This window comes from Lemur catta, chromosome 7 (genome assembly GCF_020740605.2).
Source record: "Lemur catta isolate mLemCat1 chromosome 7, mLemCat1.pri, whole genome shotgun sequence".
Lineage (NCBI taxonomy): Eukaryota > Metazoa > Chordata > Mammalia > Primates > Lemuridae > Lemur > Lemur catta.
Genome location: NC_059134.1, coordinates 71,295,484 through 71,312,462, shown reverse-complemented (window position 1 = coordinate 71,312,462; position 16,979 = coordinate 71,295,484). Strand labels below are relative to the sequence as shown.

General features: G+C 52.4%; 1 protein-coding gene across 6 annotated transcripts in view; it reads left to right on the top strand.

The window, feature by feature from the left end:
• Positions 1-16,554, top strand: part of PLEKHA7 (pleckstrin homology domain containing A7) — a 214,873-nt gene extending 198,319 nt beyond the window's left edge. For 3 of the 6 annotated variants that reach the window (XM_045557599.1, XM_045557596.1, XM_045557600.1), the window contains 9 exons: positions 2,175-2,363; positions 2,442-2,559; positions 3,414-3,517; positions 4,362-4,562; positions 7,594-7,752; positions 10,094-10,227; positions 11,043-11,188; positions 12,666-12,776; positions 15,149-16,554. In XM_045557599.1, coding sequence (XP_045413555.1) covers positions 2,175-2,363; positions 2,442-2,559; positions 3,414-3,517; positions 4,362-4,562; positions 7,594-7,752; positions 10,094-10,227; positions 11,043-11,188; positions 12,666-12,766 — 1,152 coding nt within the window. In that variant the 3' untranslated portion in view covers positions 12,767-12,776; positions 15,149-16,554. Of the gene's footprint in view, positions 1-2,174; positions 2,364-2,441; positions 2,560-3,413; positions 3,518-4,361; positions 5,757-7,593; positions 7,753-10,093; positions 10,228-11,042; positions 11,189-12,665; positions 12,777-14,201; positions 14,289-15,148 lie in introns of those variants that run through there. The other 3 variants (XM_045557597.1, XM_045557598.1, XM_045557601.1) reach the window with 3 other exon arrangements.
• The last annotated feature ends 425 nt before the right edge of the window (positions 16,555-16,979 follow it).

Below are 16,979 nucleotides of genomic sequence, written 5' to 3'. Positions count from 1 at the left end.
CTTGGGAGGAGCCTTGCCTAAGTGCCATGTGTGCCTAGGGCCTCTGATGAGGTTGGTGCACAGTGCTGGGTAAAACATGTGTTCCTGTACCCTGATCCTCAGCATCCACCTGCTTCCAGCCATGGCTCAGGGCCCAGAGCTGTACCCAGGGTGTGACCCATGCCCTAGCCAGAGAGTCACGTGAATTTTTCCAGCTTGAGATCTCCTTTCCAATCCCAGATCTAAGAGGCAGTCTGGAGCTCCAGCCATAAAAGAGGAGGTAAAAAAAATACCAAAAAAAAAAAAAAATAGTCTGACGCAGATGGCTGCTGACATAGGGCAGGATGCCACCAGCTGGGGACAAAGACCAGAGGGAGAAGCCACTAGCCTAGGAGCTAGGACACCCAGATTCCAGTCCCTGTTCTCTCACTATGTTCTCAGGCAAGTCCCATCCCCTCGCTGAGCCCCCTCAGCTTCACTTGTGCAGATGGTCACAGAGGCTCCTGCTCACAGCGTGGTCCTCTGTGGCTCTCAGGCTTTTTCAGCCTGGACGAGCATCCAGGCACCAGGGGTCTCTCTCTCTCCTTCTCGTGATACGTGTGTTTTTACCAGTTTTACCACTTGCTGCTATTGTTGGCTTGTTTTTAACATTTATATTTGTGAAACAATAATACCCACCCAAAGGATGACATTAAACAGGAATATATAATTTCCCAAATAATAATAAAGAGACCACCCATGTTATACTAACACACAGACCAAGAAATAGAACTTTGCTGGCAACCAGAAGGAGCCTGTGGTTTCCTTCCTTGTCCTGGCTGCTTCCTTTCTGCCAGAAATGGCCATTATCTTGACTTTTTGGATGATCATTCCCCTGCTGTTTTTTTTTTTTTTTTTTTTAAGTTTTACTACCTATGTTGGCGTTCCTAAATACTGTAATTATGCTGGTATACAATACTATGCTCTTTTGTATCTTGCATCTTTTCTTCAACATTATGTTTTGATATTTATCCACATTGTTGCATGTAGCTATAGTTCTTTCCTTTTTATCTGGCTTATTTTCTTGAATTTAATGTCTTTTTTTTTTTTTGTACTAGCTAGTACTCTCAAAAGGTACAAAAACAAAAGATATTAAAAAGTATATAATAAAATGTCTCCCACCCTTTGTCTCCAGACATCTTATTCTCTTCAAAGGCAATCAATCTTGTGTTCATCTATCTGGGGAGCTTTTTAGAAATTGGTGGTTCTGATCTCTTGTCAGGATTGGAAACTGCTGATTCTTGGAGGACAGTGGGTATATTAGGCAGACGGCATCAATGAAGTGTGTTGCTTTAAAAGAATGCTGGTAAACCTTTGCCAAGCAAACTTGGAGTGCCCTTTCCTGAACTCTGCAAAATTCTGAAGAACAAAGCCAAATTAGATTAAGAGGGAGTTGAGGAGGAGGAAGACGTGATGGTCATTAGTCCCAGGAGTGGGTGTTCCTGTTGATCGGGGGCCAGTCTGTTGATGTATAGAGGAACCACAGCCCTCAGGGAGCATTGTGGACAGGGAGTTTCAAGGAAAATAGTTACATTCATCCCATTCTAGGCAGTGGGCCGTGTGGTAGGCAGTGAGTCACTCATCCTGACCGCCTATTCTGTCTGAGTCAGGAAGGAGGAAATATTTTGTAACCATGCACATTTCTGATAGAAAGGGCAGGAGAATGTGGACTCTGTCCTTGCTCCCCAACCTGATGAAGGATCCAGACTTTTTGCAAGGCCAGTGAGCCAGCTTGGGCTGAGCACTGTGAAGTGGGCCAGGTGTTTGTTCTCCAGTTGGCGGGTGCTGCCACAAACCTAGGAGGAAGAGCAGAGTTAGCAGCCTGCCTCCCCTGTGGTGCTGTCCCAGTCAGGAGAGTAAGCAGTTGGCACAGTGCCAAGAGCATGGACCTAGGAGACCTGAGTTCTTGGTTTTGGAACATAGTATAGAGTGTGACACTTTGAAAAATAAAAAATGTATGAATCGAAGGGAAGAATAGAGATGGAGCAGAGGCGTCTCCCTCTTCACAGCATCTCCGGGGGAAGTGTTCGTGCTCCTTGGCGGAGGTGGTCATGTTCTGGGGCTCTGAAGTGGCCTGTTCCTGCCCTTTGGGCCACCTCTGTGGGGGTCCTCCAGCTTCACCTCACTGGGCACTGGTTCTGGTTCTTTCTGAGCAGGAAGATGAGGCACCTCCCAGGCCCCCACTCCCCGAACTCTACAGCCCGGAGGACCAGCCCCCAGCTGTGCCACCTCTGCCGAGGGAGGCCACCATCATCCGGCACACTTCCGTGCGGGGCCTCAAGCGGCAGTCGGACGAGAGGAAGCGAGACCGGGAGCTGGGGCAGTGTGTGAACGGGGACTCGAGGGTGAGCAGGGAGAACCCTGGGGAGAGGGAGGGTGGTGTGACGCCAGGCAGGTTTGACCACCTGCGACTGTGCCCACAGGTGGAGCTCCGGTCGTACGTTAGTGAGCCTGAGCTGGCGACCCTCAGCGGGGACATGGCCCAGCCGTCCCTCGGACTTGTGGGCCCTGAGAGCAGGTACCAGACGCTGCCAGGCAGAGGTAAGGCAAGGCCCTCCACAGGGACCCACCGGTACCCACACTGCCTCCAACCCTCTACTGGTTCCCCACACCCTTGTGCCTGCAGCTTGGGCCTAGGCCTGGGAGCAGCTGTTAGGGGCTCTGGGCTGCTGGGAGGGAGGACCTGGCATTCCTCCCTCTGGCCCACATCCTGACTCGCTTCCTCCTTTGTTATCTGTCCCCAGAAACAATGATAATAGCAATTACTGTAAAGCCCTGCAGTGTTTAAGCACTTTATATACAACTCATGTTCACAACGGTCACATGAAGGAAGTACTATTATCCCCATCTTAGAGATAAGGAAAGTAAGGCTCAGAGAAATTAAATAACTTGCCAATTAGCTGATCAGTGATGGAGCCAGAAGATGATCCCAGTGCTCTGGCTTCAGAGCTACGGTACCCTGCAGGCTGGGGTGCTGGGTGACTGCCACCGGCTTGGCTATCTCAGCCCTTCCAGAGGGCTTTTCCCTCTTGCGTCACTCTAAGACTCAGTGAATCCTGTGTACCAGGAGGAAGCGGGATGAAGGGCGCTCCTGCCCCTCAGCCCTTCCACCTGCCAAGCAGCCCGGGTCTTCCACGTGGAAGGGAAGCCTAGGGTAGTCCACAGATCTGCAGGCACGCTATCTCCCGTCAGGGACAGAGGGCACCCCTGGGCTGTCCCCTTACCCTCTGCCTAGGGCCTTGCTCTTCCAGCCCTGGGGAGGACTAAGAGAAAAAAGATTGAGTTGTTGCCTGGGTCCTCTTGGTCCTCTCACCAGAATCGGGGGTGCTTAGGGAAGAGCAGGGTGCCTGTCCACCCCACCACAAATGCGCTTGCACTTCTCTTTCCTCACTAAGGTCTCTCGGGGTCCACGTCAAGGCTCCAGCAGTCATCCACCATTGCTCCCTACGTCACGCTCCGGAGGGGTCTGAATGCTGAAAGCAGCAAGATGACCTTCCCTGTGAGTGACCTTGAGTTGTCCGGAAGCTCACTGCTCCTTCACATGCTGAGGGAGGGGCTCTGCGATGGGCAGTGACTGGTGATCCCGTGAGCCCTGGGGTGGCCTCTGAGGTGACCTCAGCCCCTCTTGGGCTCAGGGTCCCTGTCACCCACTGCCCACCAAGAAGGGCATCCCACCGCTCCCTCCATTTCCTGAGGACCCCCCGCCTTTCTCTCCAGCCTGTCAGGGTCACGGGAGGGAATTTAAGTCTGCTCCCTGGGTTCTAGCCCATCACATGCTGCATGTGAGCCCAGCTGGACAGGCCTGGGCCTCAGTGTCTACATCTGCAGAATGGGGTGCTGCCCAGAAAGCTCATGAGGGCCAGGGGCGTCATGGTGCTTAGCACATTTACTGCCACATGAGTTGTATTTAACTCACGCCTGTTTTGAGCCCAGGGCCTCGTGAAGCATATGTAACTCACACATCTCTTCACCTTGGGAGCTGTGAGAACTGTTTTCCAAGTTGCATATAACTCATGCACAGAAAACAATAAAAAATAACAAATTTTTCCTTAAATTAGAAAGGATCATTTTGTTTTCGGAGTTTTTATTCTATTTTCATAATACACCGTGGCCCCGAGGAAAAGTTTTTGTTTTTTTCTAGTGTGGCAGTCAGTGTGTTAGAGGAAGTGGTTCTTTGTGAAGGAGCCCCCTAGAGTGTGTGCATGTGTGTGTGTTTGTGTGTGTGTGTGTGAGTGAGAGTGAGTGTGAGTGAGACAAAGAACAGGGAGGAAGCCAGCAGGGTGGCTGCCCTTGGTGTTCCCAGCCCAGCTGCCCTGTGTGTCTCTCGCCTTCCTACCCCTCAGAGACCCAAGAGTGCCTTGGAGCGCCTGTACTCAGGGGACCACCAGCGTGGCAAGATGAGCGCGGAAGAGCAGCTCGAGCGCATGAAGCGGCACCAGAAGGCCCTGGTCCGGGAGCGCAAGAGGACGCTGAGCCAAGGAGAGAGGACAGGCCTGCCCTCGTCCCGCTACCTCAGCCAACCGCTCCCTGGAGATCTTGGCTCAGTATGTTAGGAGGGGCCAGGCAGGCGGGGCTGGGACAGGAGGCGAAGCTTCCCCTCGAGCTAAACAGAGCTGCCCCAGGGGCCCCAAACACAAACCTGTCGTATCCCCCAGTGAGCAGGTTGTGGACCTGGATTATTCAGAGAACACCCCACGGGCTGTTTGTCCACCATCCAGGCTGCATGTGTGACCTGGTCGGAGGGTGACTCGGAACCAGAGCAGGAGTGAGGATGTCACAGCAGAGGCCTAGGAGCCTGAGAAAATACCCAGTCAGTTCTCTGTGGCCAGCTTGAGAGGGGCCTTTGCAGGCATTCTGAATCTCAGTTGACTTCAAGACTTGGTACTACAGGGTTCAGGGAGTAGAGGAAGAGGTGATACGGTCCAATGAGGAGAAGCACAAGCGAACAGACCAGCCCCCTAAACCTGCAAGCGGGTGCTCAGTGGGGGCAGCTGAGCACAGGTTTCTGCCCACACCCTGAGGGCTGGTGGTCTCCCGCAGCTCATGGTGCTGAGGCTGCAGGGTGCCCAGGAGAGCTGGGGAAGCTGCCCCCTGGTGGTGCTTCCTGGTGCTGCACCCTGTCCACAGTCGCCTTAGGTCCCTCTTGGAAACATTCCATTTGACTTTTTCCTGTTGGAAATCTCGTATTTCCCTAAACCTCTAGCCTGACTGTGCTTTCCCTAATTCATTGCACAAGCTCTTTTGCTTTTAGTGTTACCGCTCATTGCCTCTCTAATCCTGCCTGATTGTGTTTACAGAAGCTTCTGGTTTGCATTGAACGTTCTCTAACTGGCCTGTGCTATTTGTTACCAGGCTTGTAATAGCAGCTCTGTGTCCATAGCATAGTGAGCGTCCCCAGATGTGACTCACCTTTCTGCTGCCCTTCCTTGTGCAGGCCTACTGACTCATAATCCACTCATCCCAAAAGCCTCCCTGCAAGCCTGAGCCAACCTGCTGCCTGAGACCACAGTCATTAGCAGAGGTCGGGGCACTATGAATTTATCAAAATTAATGCCTTATACCTGGACAGTAAACACAGACTTCAGAGATTGCACGTTTGAATACGTTCTACCAAGGCTGAGGTTGTTCGGTTTTAATTTCTCTAGTCCAGGCTGGGTATGATGGCTCACACCGGTAATCCTAACACTTTGGGAGGCCAAGGCAGGAGGATCGCTTGAGGCCAGGAGTTTGAGACCAGCCTGAACAATGTAGGGAGACCCTGTCTCTACAAAAACTACAAAAAATTAGCTGGGCGTGTGGCGCATGCCTGTAGTTCCAGCTACTCCGGAGGCTGAGGCAGGAGGATCGCTTGAGCCCAGGAGTTCAAGGTTGCAGTGAGCTATGATGAGGCCACTGCACTCTAGCGTGGACAACAGAGTGAGACCCTGTCTCCAAAAAAATTAAAAAATCGTTCCTTTAGTCCAACCACACAGTTTCTTATGGAAAACTTTTGTGTTTCTGGTATTTAATAACTTGAACAAGTAGCAAAATATACTATGTATTCAGAGGGCCCTTCTGTAGCTGTTAAGTCAGACACCAAAGGGGTAAAACCCAGAACACTCATATCTTTAAAAGCTGCAAACTTGATAACTTTTAAACTTTATAAGCAAATGTCATATGGGGTAACAACTGACCTTTTACAATTTGATGTCTCAAATGTAGAGATTATCTAAAAATCGTAATTTGAATACCTTGTAATTTTTCTCTTAAAAAAAAAAAGACTTGTGTAAGTCTCTGCATCAACGCCAATAAACGTGTTGCTTAATAATAATGGATTGGCGTGGTTCTTCCCCAGGATATGTTGTAGAGTCTAGTGAACTTTTCGTGTTTGTGGAAACAATCAGGCTGGGTTTAAATGAGGACTTGTCTCTGTTTGGAGCACTTGTGAGCGTGTAAGAAAATGTGTGTTTTCTTTGTGAGTCATTAAATTAATTTTTCATTCTTGGAACTTCAATTACCTAATCCTGTCAAACTATAATTGGAAAACTATCACCTAGGAGTGGTCAGATTGGTTTGGGGTCAGTATTGAGAGCTTGTGCTTGAATGGGTGAAATGTGCTGATACAGCCCTGAGTTTGGGGTTTTGGAGGGACTAAAGGGGGTGTCAAAGACAATCGTGGCCATGGGGGGAGGGAGCAGGGGGCCTGGGCTGGGTAAGCATCTGCCTTGCTTCTGCTCGGGTCTGGTCCAGTCTCACCAGCCAGTTCAGCGGTCAAAAGCCTGTGAGGATACAGGCCATGGGTGAACAGAAAGCCACCGCAAAGCTGGACAGTGGTGGATGAATCTTAAAATGGTTGGGTTAGATTGTCCTTCTTGTAAAGCTTATTACAAAATCGATACTGTGGAAGAGCCTTGGAAACATTGTTTGATTTAACATTTCAATTTTATATAATTTAGGGTTTTTCCCCCTAATTTAAAGGAAATATCCCAAATTGATACCATCTTACACAGCAGTTTGCCTCACTGACCCCACACTGCTCCTTCTTGACCTCAGGGTGCAATATCCCCTACAGCATCCTGTTGGAAATTCCCGATAAAGAGGCTCTTGGTTATTCCGCTTGCTTATCAGGGCCTTGAAGGGCTTGTTTTTTTCCACTATTTCTGAGCCTGGGACATATGGCTTCTGAACCAGAAAGCCTTCCGTGAGCTATGGGGTAGCTAAAGGGGCAAATGCCTTCTCTGGAACTCTGTCTTGTGTTGTTTTGAGGTCACCCTCTCAGCTGGGAAACTTCTACATTTCTGGGGACCATTGTGAACCTGAAGTCGTGGGTCTTAGATCTGTGCCCTGAGGATGCATGTTTGAACCCTCTGGGGACCAGATCAGAGAGTCATCAGCAGTCTAGAACAGGCCATATGAAGGGGACAGAGGCCTCGTTCTCTATTGCACATGGAGTTATAGCACACAGCTCTTCTGTAATGTGTCACAGGTCTGTCTTCCCAAGGCCCCCGTGCCTGCAAGGCCCATCCACAAGGGGACCAGTGTGGCTCTTTCAGCAGTCAGAAGTGACTGCATTTAACCCTCTCATTCTGTTGCCAGTGGAAGCGTGAGCAGGACTTTGACCTGCAGTTGCTGGAACGGGCCATGCAAGGGGACAGGAAGGACAAGGAGGAGAATGGCTGGTTGAAAGTGCAGGCCATGCCTGTCACTGAGTTGGACCTGGAACCTCAAGACTATGACCTGGATATCAGCAGAGAGGTGAGGGCAGGGGCTTCCCTCATGTCACCCAGGAGACATGGCCTTCGTGCTCCCAGCCTTATCAGCCTTCCTGCTGGGAGATTCGTTCTGACTGGGGACAAGGCTCAGCCTCAGCATGGCCCAGGACAATGGATGGGTAGCAGCGTGAGGCAATAAAGGAACCCAGGTGTTTTGATGAAGGTTCAAATCTATCTCTGTAATTTGGGGCAAATTGTAATTTTAACTTCTATGCCTCGGTTTCCTCAACAGTGAAGTGGGTTGTGGTGAGGATTAAGTGAATCAGTATGTTCCTGGGAGGTTTGGCAATGATCAAAGCCTGGCACATAGTAGGCGTGTGGTGCAGTACTTGTTATTACAACACCAGGGGTTGGCCTTGCAACTGGCTAGGTCAGGCCAGCCTGGGCAATCTGACTTGGGGAAAATGGCGGAGGGGAGCGCGGCAGGTTTGAAAATCACAGGTGAGCCTTGATAGAAGCTAGGAGACAGTGCACAATTCTCATCTGAATTCTTCTGGTGCCCTCTGGTGGCTCACATGCATCATGACAGGGCAGTCAGAGAAAAGCGTGTAACCCCCGGATCTCTACCAATCAGGGACGTCTCCACCCAAGGGAAGAGAAAGGGAACTCTGGGGATGACAGACTGGGGTCCTCAAGACAGAGGTGGTCTCCTGTGGCCCACATTGTACCATCTGTAAGCTCTGCCGGGCAGTGTTTGCGGCTGCTGAGGTCACCTTCGTATCCCTAGCACAGGGCCTGGCACACAGTGGGTTCTCTAAATATTTGCCGAACAGACTGTGTTGAATGCATCACACCGTGGCCCGTAAATGTCCCGCAAACATTTGTGTGAGGGCTTGGCCTGCCCCGAAACTGCATGGCAGGAAATGTTTTCACCACATGAAGGACAGATTTAGGAGAGCCCTCAGTAAGACAGGTCTGTCTGATGGCACAGTGAGCAATGAAGAGGACCTGTGCCTCTCGGTCCCTTCCTCCTGTTTGTAAGAGGCAGGGGTATCTGCCTGACTCAGTATGTTAGGGGCGCGTTCAGTCTTTGGAAACAAAGGAGCAGTGTGTTGGTAAATAGATGCCTATGGACTTGCGGGAGTTCTGGGGTCAGCCAGGGCTCCAGGGGTTCAATGAGGCCAGTCCCCTGCCCCCGGACCTTTTCCCGCTGGTACCTGAAACAGCCAAAGAAGTCTGTGCTTTCTCAGATTCACAAAAGAAGCTTCCACATGCTGCCTTGGCAGTGGCAGTATGTTCTATAGTGTCCTAATTGGCCTGCCAGCCCGGGGAAAAAGTTCTTCCTTATCTCTAACCTAAATCCCTCCTGCTACAATGTAATCTACTTCCTTCCTCTGGATCTGCCCTCACTGGTAATAACAGAGAAGAGCTTATTTCTTGCTATCTTCAGCAGAGTGAAAGGGCTGCATGTGGGTTTAAATCCATGTCCAGATTAGCTCTGGGATTGGGTTTAGCTTGTTTTCAGGAGCTTCAACCAACCCCATTTTAATGTGCTTTTGTAAATTCAAAGAGGGAAAAGTTCCCGGGGCATGCAAAAGTAGGCTTTAGTGTTCTTAGATTTCATCAAGCTGAGTTTGCCACTGGGTCAGCATGAGACGCTGGTGGGGAGTTTGGGGCCATTTTCCTATGGAAAGCAGCAGATGCAACACAGCTGCCTCCTGTCTAGATCGGGAGAGCTTTTGTAGGGACAGAAAGCACTCTTGCTTTCTTCCATCCATCCGTCCGTCAATTATCCATTTACCCATCATCCATTCAAGGAGTATTTGCCAAGGGGCTGCTAAGCGCCAGGTCCCTGCACTAGGCACCCGGAGACAATGGTGACAGAAAGCGAGAGATTGGGGGACCAGAGAAGGCTTCTCAAAGTGAGGTCAAGAAGATGAGAGTCAGTGGAGCAAAAGGAAGAACCTCTCAGAGGAAACAGCAAGATAGAGGCTCCACTGAGGTGGGGAACTGGAGGAACTGGTGGGTCAGTGTGGCTGAAGAGGTAGTCAGGGGTCAGATCACTTAGTCCCTGAGGGTGGCATCAAGGATGGTCATGTTTATCAGGACCCATCTTGTTGTTTTGCCTTACCCTTCCCTTCCCTTCCCTTGGCCTGAAGGAGGTGGTTGTCTGGTGTAGTGGAAAGATCGTGGGCTTTGGAGTCAGACTCAGGTTCAAATACAAATTCCACAGTTGACTAATTTTGTGATCTTAGCAAGTTACTTAATCCCTACAGACTCTATTTGCTTCCTCATGGTGGGGGGTGGGTGTGGGCCTGGGGAAATCAGGTTCCAAACCTAGACGTCTGAGCCTGTCCCCTGCCACCCCCTGGCCCTCTCCTCAGCTGTCCAAGCCAGAGAAGGTCTCCATCCCTGAGCGTTACGTGGAGCTGGATCCTGAAGAGCCACCCAGCCTTGAGGAGCTGCAGGCACGGTATCGCAAAGCTGAGAAGATCCGCAACATCCTCGCCCGGTCAAGGTCAGCCCTCGCTCGCTCAAGTCTTGACAGCTTACTAGGCCCAGCTCCAGGTGGTGTCTCAACCGCATGGGCCTTGGGCCAGGCTAGCTAGCGTGCGTGTTTGGCCAGGCCTCCTTCTCAGGTAAGCCCTTCTCGTTGGAGAGGGCAGGCTGGTACTGAGCACGTCACCAACACATCGGTGAGGAAGCTTGCCTAGGTCATCCAAAAAGGCCTGAAACACTCAGAGGTTTCTTGTCGTGGGCTGTCGTCCCCAAAACTGGAGTCTGAGTGACCCTAGCTAGTGTGGGGAATGGAACCAAGCATGGCAGTGAAGCGAGCTAATTGGAGATCAGCTCCAGCTATAGTCCTCCCAGCATTTGGGTCTGTGCTCCCTCATGCAGACTGGTAGAGCAGAGCCAGGGCCCCCAGCCTTGTCCAGAGGGTGCCAGAGGCTTTTCCTACTTCCCTGGACACTGAGCAGGGGCCCTAGGAAGTAGCTTTCCTGTCCCCTCAGCATCCATAGCTTCAGAAACTTCTTGTTTGTAAGCCTCCCTTTCAGAGCTAGATTAGCCATTTCATATCTGAATTTAACAGGAACCTCCAGCTGGAGCTATTAATTTGAGGTCTGGTCTGTGGCCCTCCTAAAAGAGGAACAAAGCTGCTGTGATCGTCTGGGTGTTTGGGGAGAAGCATGCACACCTTTGTCTAGGGAGAAAGTCCATAGTATTTGATGCCCCACAAATGTTGAGAACCTCCTAGCCAGGGAGCTGCTCCCCTCCTGAGGCTGGTGCCCAGGGGTTCGAGGACCCAGAGCTTGCTTCCTGCCCGTCCCGCAGCATGTGCAACCTACAGCCAACAACGCCAGGCCAGGACAGGAGCAGTGTGGTGGACCTGGACTCGCAGCTGCAGGAACAAGAGCGCATCATCAACATCTCCTATGCCCTGGCCTCTGAGGCCTCCCAGCGCAGCAAGCAGGTGGCAGGTAAGGCCATGGCTGCCAGCCTCCAAGGCACAGCACAGCCTGTCCCAGAGCCAGGGAGTCAGTGGAAAATAAGGTGTCAGTGCTGGTCGTTGAGGGTCAGCGGTGTGTTCTGACCAGAGGGTGTCCTGTCCCATGAGCACAGCAGGGCTTGGAAGGGGAGGTGGGGCAGGCCAGGCAGTGGGGGAGACCATGGGGTGCCCAGAGCTCAGGAGGGCTGGGGGAAAGAGTGCCAGAAGTGGTGCTGCTGTTCAGCTGCACCGACTGCTGTTTGGACTAAGGCCAGGTTTTTCAGGCCCTGGGGCCAGAGTTTCTGATCTCATGACAAAGGGGACAGGAAAGCCATTGGTGCTTGGATTTCTTGCTAGGGCAAGGTAAGGGGGAGCGCCTCTAGCCCTCCCTTCCTTGGTCCCCAAACCAAAGACACTGTTGACCTTGTCAGACTATCTTGTGTCAGAAAGCAGAACTTAGGAAGTGGGACTTTGCTGGACACTGGAAAAAACAACACCGTGGGGTGGGGGGCGGAGAGAGAGAGAGAGAGAGTGTGTGTGTGTGTGTGTGTGTGTGTGTGTGTGTGTGTGTGTGTGTGTGTGTGTAAAAAGGCTGCTGTCTCTCTGAGCCAGGAAAGAGACTCCAGACTCTGCCTTTCACCCACGTCTCACCTCCCTGTGTGTGCCGCATGCCTTCACAGTTCCCCTAGTACCGTTCCTCCCAGATGCTGATGCCACTGTGTGTCTGGCTGGTGCCCCTGGCCAGGTGTGCTCCTTCTACGCAGGGCGATCATGGAGCCTGCAGTGCTGTCACAGCCCATACCAGTTCCCCAACCCTGGCCATGAGGGCTAGAAGTGGCCTAGGGTAGAGCCTCCCTGGGGAGCCTGGTCTGAGGAACAGAACTTTGCCCCTGGCCAGAAGGCCATGAGAGTGACTCACGATGAGGGATGGGTCCGTGGCCTTGGTCTCAGTCGAAGCCTGTGTTCTGTCCTGCATAGCCTGGTCCCCTTGGAGGACATGCTGAGTAGGCTGAGAGGTGGTCGTGTGGCGTCGTCTCAGCAACTCTTGAGCTCCTCCTCATGTGGAGGGTTCTAGTGGGGGCTCCTCCCCACCACAAAGTACCCTCCTCTCGCCTGTGCTTGGCCTAACTGCGGATCTACCATCCTCGGCTTCCTTACCTCCAGCCGACGAGCACGCCCTTACACGCAAGTTCTCGGGACCTTTCTCACCTCCCCGCTCAGTGACATTCTTTGCCGCAGCCTTTCCTCACTCTTGCTCCCTCTCTCACTCACCTCCAAGACACACCGAGAAACCACAGGCCAGGCCGCCCCGGTTCCCCACCAGGCCCCATGGATCTGCCCCCAAAGCCGAGGCCACCAGTGGTGGGCAGTGGGGCCCACTCCACCCCAGCCCTGCCACACGGGGCACCTGGTTCTGCGGGGGCTTCTGAGGAGTCTAACCCACTACTTAATTCCTGTTGCCCGTCTAGCACAGCAGCTGGCCCTCCTCCCGCCTAACGCCCCCCTGTCCTCCAGGATGGTGCCACCTTACCCCCCCTTAACCAACGGACTCCACTACACCTTTGTCTAGCACCTTCCAAGTAAGAGCCCCTGCCTGGCGTGCCCCTCGCTGCTCCCTGACCTCGCCTCGCCGTCCCTGCTGTCGCGGAGATGATTGCAGTGCTACCTGCTGCTGCTTCCTTCCGTTGCAAGGCAGCTGCTGGGGGGGCCGCCCTGGACTGGTAGCCAGATGGGGAACTGATGCTTTTTAGGAACTCAATCCTCAGGGGCCCCGATACAATACAGACTGTGTGATCCAGGCCTCTTTCCTCCCTGGAATCTCTAGACCCAGAACTGTGCCCCTCCCACCCTGCTCTCCTTCCCTAGGGCAGCCTGATGGCCCAGGGACCAGCGCAGGCCAGACCACCAGCCTCAGAGGCTTGGGAAGGAAGCGTTAGATCTTGGCTTCTTGGGGGCTTTGGCTGAAGGCACTGAAGAACTGTAAGACTGGAAAAGGCCCAGTGAGGGGCTGGGGCTCACTTCAGGTCGCACAGAAGTGGTGTCAGAGCAAAAACTGGGACTGACCTTTTAGCCACTGGGCACCTAAGTGGAGAGAGAAAGGAAAGCCCAGGGCAATGTGAAATTGGCCCTCAGCCAGTCGGAATGTTCTGGCCCCACCCCTGCTAAGTCCTCCCCACGTGAGCATCTAGTGATGAGAAGCAGGTGGGATCAGGGAAGGAGCCCTGGCCCAGGAGTCAGGAGGCCGGGCACCTGGTCCAGTGAGTTCTTGGCCTGGGCCTGTTGTTTCTGAGCCCAGCGCCTCACCTGGACAGGGGAGGGTCAGACTGGAGGCCTTGGCAGTCCTTTCCCTGACGTGCCACCTCACCATCATTTTGTAGGACTTTCCCCTGTCTTTCCTTTACATATACTATGGTTGGCATTGTTGAGTACCTACTATGTGCCAGGCATCTCTTTTGATCCACATAACAACCATGTGAAGATATTCACCCCCAGGCCGGGCGTGGTGGCTCACTCCTGTTATCCCAGCACTTGGGGAGGCCAGGGCAGAAGGATCGCTTGAGGTTAGAAGTTCAAGACCAGCCTAGGCAACATAACAAGGACCTGTCTCTACAAAAAGTTTTTAAAAATTAGCTGGGTCGGCTGGCTGGGTGTGGTGGCTTACGCCTGTAATCCTAGCACTCTGGGAGGCCGAGGCGGGTGGATCATTTGAGCTCAGGAGTTCGAGACCAGCCTGAGCAAGAACAAGACCCCGTCTCTACTAAAAATAGAAAGAAATTATATGGACATATAAAAATATATAGAGAAAAAATTAGCCGGGCATGGTGGCGCATGCCTGTAGTCCCAGGTACTCGGGAGGCTGAGGCGGGAGGATGGCCTGAGCCCAGGAGTTCCAGGCTACAGTGAGCTATGATGATTTCACTGCACTCCAGCCTGGGCAACAGAGTGAGACTTTGTCTCAAAAAATAAATAAAATTTAAAATAAGATATTCACCTCCATTTTACAGATGAGAAAATGAAGCTCAGAGACCTTGAGGGACTTACCCACGGAGTTGCAGCTTGCCCTTAAGCATCAGGGTTTGAACCCCTTCGATGTGAGTCCAGAGCCTTTGTTCTCCATCAGCACTCGTGGGTTCGTCTGGGCCACCCCCAGGAGCTCTAGGTGTTTGGAGAAGAGACTGAAATGAGGGATAGAGTGTGTTACAGGGGACAGGGCATGATTTTCAGTAGGTGTCCCCCAGCTTGGGTGTTCCCCCAGCCTTGAAGCAGAGTCAGCAGGCCCCAGCCAGCCTGAGGGTGGAAGGAAGAGGTCAGCCTCCCTGGGCCGGCTCTCAGGAGGTGTGGAGTGCAGGCCCCATAACTGAGAAACCGTAGGGAAGGACTCTAGCCAGGTCCTTCATAAAGGCCACAGAGACCTGCCAGGGCCACGGTAGGGTGTGTGGTTTTCTCCTAGAGATCCAAGCATAGTAACGCCGCTCAGGCACAGACGGGCAGGAGAGAGGCTCTGTTCCTCCTGGGCTTTGGTCCCCCTGGGCCGTGAGGCAGCACATCTGCATGTCCTCTTACCCTCACGCATTCTCATTAGGAGGTGGGTGTGATCACCCTGTTTTTAGGTTAGAAAAACAAAGCCCTCCAAAGCTGAAGGAGTTATCCACAGGGCAGGGCCAGACTGGACCCCAGCATCTCTGCTCAGGCTCTTTGTCCTGTCAGGGCAGGGGCCCAGTTTAGGGGCCAGCAGGTGTCTAGGAGTAGAGGGGGGTGGGGCCAGGAGCCCATGAGTTCTAGAAGCTGAGGGTCCCCCAGCAGCAGCCGCGTTGCCCGAGCCCCCTGCTGTGCTGCTGTTAGCCTGTCTGCTGTTTCCCCTCGCGTGTGTGCCCAGGCGTGCCTGCTGCCCGCTCCCAGACGTGAGCAGGGCCCCTGCCAGCTTCTCATTGTCTCCTGTGCTTTTTGCCAGCCCAGGCAGTGCCTGACCCGTGACCCAGTGTGCAGAGGAGAAGCCTGGAGTCCCGGGGCCCAGTGGAACCCGCTTCCCCCAAGGAGATCGACCTTTCGGCCCCCAAGGAAGCCCCTTCCAGCTAAGCAGGGTTCTGGCTGGGACACGGAGCAGCTCACCAACTGAGGGGTGTTCACCACAGGGCCAGGCCCTAACACGCCCACTAGTTGTAGTTCAGACTCCTTTTTACATGTGGCAAAGGCACTTTTGATACACACTGTAAGATACTGACACTGTATTTTAGAATCAGAATATGTTTTATAATGTTCACCTCAAGGGCTGGAAAGGTGAAGATGCAGGATTTTGTAGCCGCACATACAGATTCAGGTACTGTTTCGGGGGCAAGTGTGGGTGGGGGAAGGGGCGGGGAGAGCAGAGGCCAATCCAACTTCCGACAAACTCAGGTGAAAGTTGGATTTGAGGATGTGCTTCCAGTGGATTCCAGCGTTAGGCCTGTTGGCGCGCTGTCCGGGAGGAGGGGGCCCTTGGCTGCAGAGAGCAGCTGTCCCTGACCTGGTGCCCAGCTCCGTGTGGAACTCCACCAGGATGGCGTGTGGAGCCCAGGTCTGTGCCTTGGCCCTTGAGTTTGGTTTCGGAGCAACAGTGCATTCGGGAGCACTGAGCCCCAAAACCTGCCCACCAGGTTTCCTCAACAAAGGGTTCTTCTCAGAAAGAAAAATGCAGTTTGCTTTAATTAGAAAAAAAATAAAAAGTACACTTTGAAGGACAGAAAAGGTGAGAGAAGCAACTTCTATTGTATCATAGCAATAAACTCCACACTGGGTAACATCTACCTAAAATCCCTGACTGAATGATTTGTGCTGGGAGCCTCTGCCGCCTGCCGTGGAGCTGCCCTAGGACTTGGGTCTGGTGGTGGGAGGGCAGGCGGGGCACCCCCAGCATCCCTGACCGCCTGCCACCAGCAGGGCCACCATGGCAGGACTTTGGCTTGACTCCAGCCCCAAAGGAGGAGGGGGCTACCAAGCCAGGTGCAGAGTTTGTGGCCCTTTATTTAAGTCATGTTCTCATGATATTCCGCATACAGAAAATGATGTTTAAAAGGAAACAACAACAACAACAAAAACCTCCATCGGATGGAGCCACACTTTAATGAAAATTTGTCTTTGACTATGCTCAGAAAAAAAAAGAATCTTGAATATATTTAGAAGTTGCCGTCTATTTTTAACTAACTCCATATGCTGCCAGTATCAACTTCATGACATTTGCCAAAATGAAATTTTATTTTTGCCTTTATAAGATTTTGTTGGAAAAATGAAATGAATATTTTGCAAGGAAACGTTAATTTAAATAAAAGTGTAATGGTTTGCAAAAACAAATGTGATGCACAGATTAAAATATTAACCTGTTACGTTTCCCGTTTCTTGCTGGTTATATCTCTTTGAGTGGCCTTTGTTAGTTTTTTTCCATTTCTTTGGAAAATCCCCACTGCTAGCTCTCAACCCTGTTCACCTATGTAAAGTTTCTCCTGATAGTTCCTTGACACTTGATTGACTTTGGAGGCCTGGGGCAAGGAGGCCTGTGCTTCTGGGCCCTTGAGTGGGCTTCGGCAGCTGCTCGGGGTGGCCCCCCACCCCACCAAACCCTAGTCGATGAGCTGCCGGGCTCTGGACTCCCGTATGGGGCTGGTTTGGCAGACAGACTGCAATCCAATCCAAGACAGCACAGCGGATGCTACGGGCCCTCTTCCAACCCAGACGCCGCCAGCTCGTTCCAATGAAGCGGGTTAGTGACGGACCATTGCAAACTGGATTTGTATGTAATTCATTTTGAC